This window comes from Triticum urartu, chromosome 4A (assembly GCF_056163025.1).
Source record: "Triticum urartu cultivar PI428250 chromosome 4A, HENAU_Tu73, whole genome shotgun sequence".
NCBI classification, from domain to species: domain Eukaryota; kingdom Viridiplantae; phylum Streptophyta; class Magnoliopsida; order Poales; family Poaceae; genus Triticum; species Triticum urartu.
Window position 1 is genome coordinate 414197915 of NC_141876.1, and position 5277 is coordinate 414203191.

The 5277-nt window shown below is 57.0% G+C and overlaps 1 protein-coding gene across 1 annotated transcript; it reads left to right on the forward strand.

Moving 5' to 3' along the window:
- The first annotated feature begins 3890 nt into the window (after positions 1-3890).
- LOC147976015 (uncharacterized) lies at positions 3891-4223 on the forward strand. The gene has a single exon (XM_087520684.1). It carries the CDS (start codon positions 3891-3893, stop codon positions 4221-4223), a length of 333 nt encoding a protein of 110 aa, XP_087376810.1.
- Positions 4224-5277: the final 1054 nt, after the last annotated feature.

Consider the following 5277-nt stretch of genomic DNA (forward strand, 5'->3'; position numbering starts at 1 on the left):
AGCATAGTTATGAGAATATCTAGGTATGATCATGTATATAGGCATCACGTTCGAGACAAGTAGACCGACTCCTGCCTGCATCTACTACTATTACTCCACTCATCGACCGCTATCCAGCATGCATCTAGAGTATTAAGTTAAAAACAGAGTAACGCCTTAAGCACGATGACATGATGTAGAGGGATAGTTTCATGCGATATGATAAAAAACCCATCTCGTTATCCTCGATGGGAATGATACAATACGTGCCTTGCTGCCCCTTCTGTCACTGGGAAAGGACACCGCAAGATCGAACCCAAAGCTAAGCACTTCTCCCACGGCAAGAACAACCAATCTAGTAGGCCAAACCAAACTGATAATTCGAAGAGACTTGCAAAGATAACCAATCATACATAAAAGAATTCAGAGAAGATTCATATATTATTCATAGATAGACTGGATCATAAACCCACAATTCATCGGTCTCAACAAACACACCGCAAAAACAAGATTACATCGAGTAGATCTCCACAAGAGAGGGGGAGAACATTGTATTGAGATCCAAAAGAGAGAAGAAGCCATCTAGCTACTAACTATGGACCCGTAGGTATGAAGTAAACTACTCACACTTCATCGGAGGGGCTTGGATGATGATGTAGAAGCCCTCCGTGATCGATGCCCCCTCCGGCGGAGCTCCGGAATAGGCCCCAAGATGTGATCTCGTGGATACAGAAAGTTGCGACGGTGGAATTAGGTTTTTGGCTCCGTCCCCGGTCGTTTGGGGGTATGTAGAGTAGATATAGGAGGAAGAAGTACGTCGGTGGAGCTTCAAGGGGCCTACGAGGTAGGGGGCGCACCCTAGGGGGGAGCCCTCCACCCTCGTGACCGCCTCGTGGCTTTCTTGACAGAGGGTCCAAGTCTCCTGGATCTTATCTGATGAGAAAATCACGTTTCTGAATGTTTCATTCCGTTTGGACTCCGTTTGATATTCTGTTTCTTCGAAACACTGAAATAGGCAAAAAAACAGCAATTCTGGTTGGGCCTCCGGTTAATAGGCTAGTCCCAAAAATAATATAAAAGTGGAAAATAAAGCCCAATATAGTCCAAAACAGTAGATAAATATAGCATGGAGCAATCAAAAATTACAGATACGTTGGAGACGTATCAGCAGCAGCATCAACATCCTCTACCGCGACACGATGACCAAGCTCGGCCTCAAGACCGAGGACCTGGAGCCGACCTGAACGATCTTCCATGGCATCATGCCCGGCCTCTCCTGCTCCCTCATTGGCTGGGTCCAGCTAGATGTCTTGTTCGGTGATGGCGGCCACTTCTAGCGCGGACCGATCTGGTTCGAGGTGGTGGACCTGTCCAGCGCGTATCACACGTTGTTGGGCCAGCCCGCGCTCGCCAAGTTCATGGCGGTTCCCCACTACACGTACCTGAAGATGAAGATGCCGGGTCCCAAGGGCCTCATCACCATCACCGGCAATTACCGCAAGTCCCTGGAGTGCGCCCGAGACAACGCCAAGTTGGCCGAGTCGCTGGTCCTCGCCGAGGAGCAGCGCCAGCTCGACCGGATCGTCGCCCTGGCAGGCGAGGCCTTCGCCGCGTCGATCCCGGCACCGTACCCGACCGACGAGGCCACCTTAAATCCCTCCAAGGAGACCAAGAAAGTGAAGCTCAATCCAGAAGACCCCAGCTGCAGCAAGTATGTTGTCATAGGCGCCCGCCTCGACAGCAAATAGGAATGCGAGCTCGTCGACTTCCTCCGTGAGAATCGGGATATCTTGGCATGGACCCGCAAGGACATGCTCGGTATCCTGAGGAAGTACGCCGAGCACAAACTTCACATCCGCAAGGATGCCAAGCCTGTCCGTCAACCCCTACGACTATTTTCCGAAGAAATGAGAAGAACCATTGGAGAAGAGGTCGCCAAGCTTCTGGCGGCCGGCTTCATAATGGAAGTATTTCACCCCGAGTGGCTGGCCAATCCAGTCCTCGTCCTGAAGAAAAACAAGACCTGGCGCATGTGTATCAACTACACCAGCCTCAACAAGTCTGTCCCAAGGATCCGTTCGCCCTCCCGCGGATCGACCAAGTCATCGACTCGACCGCCGGGGGTGAGTTCTTGTCCTTCCTGGACGCTTACTACGGCTACCACCAGATCAAGCTGGACCCGGCCGGCGCCCTGAAGACGTCCTTCATCACGCCCTTTGGGGCGTATTGCTACATCACCATGTCGTTCGGCTTGAAGAACACCGGCGCCACCTTCCAGCGCTGCATGCAGAAATGCCTGCTACTGCAACTCAGCCGCAATATCCACGTGTACGTGGACGACATCGTGGTGAAGACCAAGCAGTACCTCACGCTCCTCGACGATTTGAAGGAAACATTCGCCAACCTCCGCGAATACAAGGTCAAGCTTAACCCGGAAAAATGCGTCTTCAGCATCTCGGCCGGACAGCTACTCGGCTTCCTCATCTCGGAACGCGGCATTGAGGCGAACCCAGAGAAGATCAAGGCCATCGAGCGCATACGCAAGCCGGCTCGGCTGCGCAATGTCCAGAAGTCCACTGGATGCTTGGCCTCGGTCAGCCGGTTTCTAAGCCGGCTGGGCGAGAGGGCGCTACCCCTATACCAGCTGATGAAGAAGACGAGCCCGTTCGAATGGAACGACAAGGCAGACGAGGCCTTCCAAGACCTCAAGGGCATGCTCTCCACCGCACCAGTCCTGGCGCGCCGACCGACAAGGAGCTGCTGCTGCTCTACATAGCCGCGACCTCGCGGGCGGTTAGCACGGTGCTGGTGGTCTAGCGACCAGAGAAGGGCAAGATCCAAGCCGTCCAGCGCCCAGTCTACTACCTAAGTGAGGTGCTCTCCAACTCCAGGCAGAACTATCCGCACTACCAGAAGATGTGTTACGGCGTGTACCTCACCGCCAAGAAGCTGAAGCAGTATTTCCAAGAGCACGTTGTCACCGTGGTCAGCACGGCGCCTATCGGAGAAATCATCAGGTGCCGGGATGCCTCTGGCTGGGTTGCCAAGTGGGCGATCCAGCTAGCCGGCCACACCATTCTCTACGAGCCCCGCACCACGATCAAGTCTCAAGCCCTGGCCGACTTCCTCGTCGACTGGACCGAGACCCAGTACTTGTCGCCGCCTCCCGGCTCGACGCATTGGCGCATGCACTTCGACGGGTCCAAGATGCGACTAGGCTTGGGGGCCGGCATCGTACTATCGTCCCCAAAGGGCGACCGGCTCCGCTACGCGCTCCAGATCTACTTCGCTGCCTCCAACAACATCGCCGAGTACGAAGCCCTTGTGCACGGCCTCCGGCTTGCCAAGGAACTCGGCATCCGGTGCATCCTGTGCTACGGCGACTCGGACCTGGTGGTGCAGCAGTGCTCCGGCGAATGGGATGCCCATGACTCCAACATGGCAAGCTACCGCTTCCTCTTCCAGAAGCTGTCCGGATCCTTCGAGGGCTGCGAGTTCCTCCACGTCCCGCGCGCGGAGAACGAAGCAGCTGACACGCTCGCCAAGATCGCCTCATCATGACAAGCCATCCCGTCCGGCGTCTCCCTCGAGCACCTGCGTAAGCCGTCCGTCAAGCCATCACCGGACTTCGAGTCCATCCACGTTCCAGACGACCCGACCGCACCTCAACCCGGCCCGGGGACTGCTGAACCCGGCCCAGGCAGTGTTGAACCCGGCCCGGGGGCTGCTCAGCTCGACCCGGCCACCATCGTCCCAGACCCGGCCGTCGCCATCCCCGACCCGGGGGCTGCTCAACCCGGCTCGGGGGCTGCCGACTCAGAACCCACCCTGGTGGCCGTCTTCGCCGTGGTTACGACTCCATCTTGGGCCCTCCCAATATCAGATTTTTTTAGGAGAACGGGGTTCTCCCCATGGACAAGACCGAAGCTCGTCAAGTGCAGCGCCGGGCGTCCGCCTACAGCATCATCAACAACGAGCTCTTCAAGCACAGCTCCACCGGCGTGTTCGAGCGCTGCGTCGAGCAGGAACGGGGCATCGACATCCTCCTCGACATACATCTGGGCGAGTGCGGGCGCCACGCCGCATCACGATCCCTGGTGGCCAAGGCGTTCCGCCACGGTTTCTACTGGCCCGCGGCCCTCCAAGATGCCGAGTCGCTCGTCCTCAAGTGTGGGGGATGCCAGCGCTTCAGCAAACGCAGACACCAGCCGGCGTCAAGACTCCGCACCATACCGATCGCCTGACCCTTCGCTGTCTAGGGACTCGACATGGTGGGACCCTTCAAAACCGCTCGAGGCGGCATGACGCACTTGCTCGTGGCAGTGGAAAAATTCACCAAGTGGATCGAGGCAAGACCAATCAAGAAACTGGACGGGCCAACAACCGTCCGGTTCATCAAGGACATAGCGGTGCGCTACGGCATGCCGAACAGCATCATCACTGACAACGGCACCAACTTCGCCAAGGGCGCGCTCGAACAATACTACTCCGTCTCCGGCATCCGCCTCGACCTGGCCTCCGTTGCGCATCCGCAGTCCAACGGGCAGGTCGAGCGGGCCAATGGACTCATCCTGTCCGGCGTCAAGCCGTGACTCGTCGAGCCACTCATCCGCTCACCCGGCAGCTGGCTTGACGAGTTACCACGCCAAATTGGTCGACCGGGTTCACCCCATTCTTCCTCGTCTATGGAGCCGAAGCCATCATCCCGACCGACGTTGAGTTCGACTCGTCGCGCGTCGCGATGTACACCGAAGCCGAAGCCAGAGAAGCCCGCGAAGATGGCATTGACCTGCTCGAAGAAGCACGCCTCCTGGCGCTCAGTCGCTCGGCCATCTACCAGCAAGGCCTGAGGCACTACCACAACAAGAATATCAAGCCCCTCGCGTTCCGCGAGGGCAACCTTGTCCTCTGACTCGTCAAAGAGCAGGAAGGCCAGCACAAGTTGTCCCTTCCATGGGAGGGCCCATTCATCGTGAGCAGGGCCTTGCGTGACCGCAATGCCTACTACCTCATCGACGCACGCAAGTCCAGGAAGCGCAAGAAGGACACCGCCGGTGAAGAAATGACCCGGCCGTGGAACGTGGAACTCCTCCGCCCGTTTTATAGTTAGCTGCACGAGCGTATGTATCGTCGCCTTTTGTAAACGCATGAAACTATGGGGTCCCCGAACAAGACTCGGGGGCTGCCTTTTGTCTACCAATTTATTGTGTCCTATTTTCTTGCATCACTATACCACTGAACCCGGCCACCGGTCCGACACGCTCGACCCGGGGGCTCGGGGGCTGGCCGGCTCGATCA

Excerpts from the sequence above, each read along its gene's own strand:
- LOC147976015 (XM_087520684.1), top strand. The coding sequence starts at position 3,891 with ATGGACAAGACCGAAGCTCGTCAAGTGCAGCGCCGGGCGTCCGCCTAC.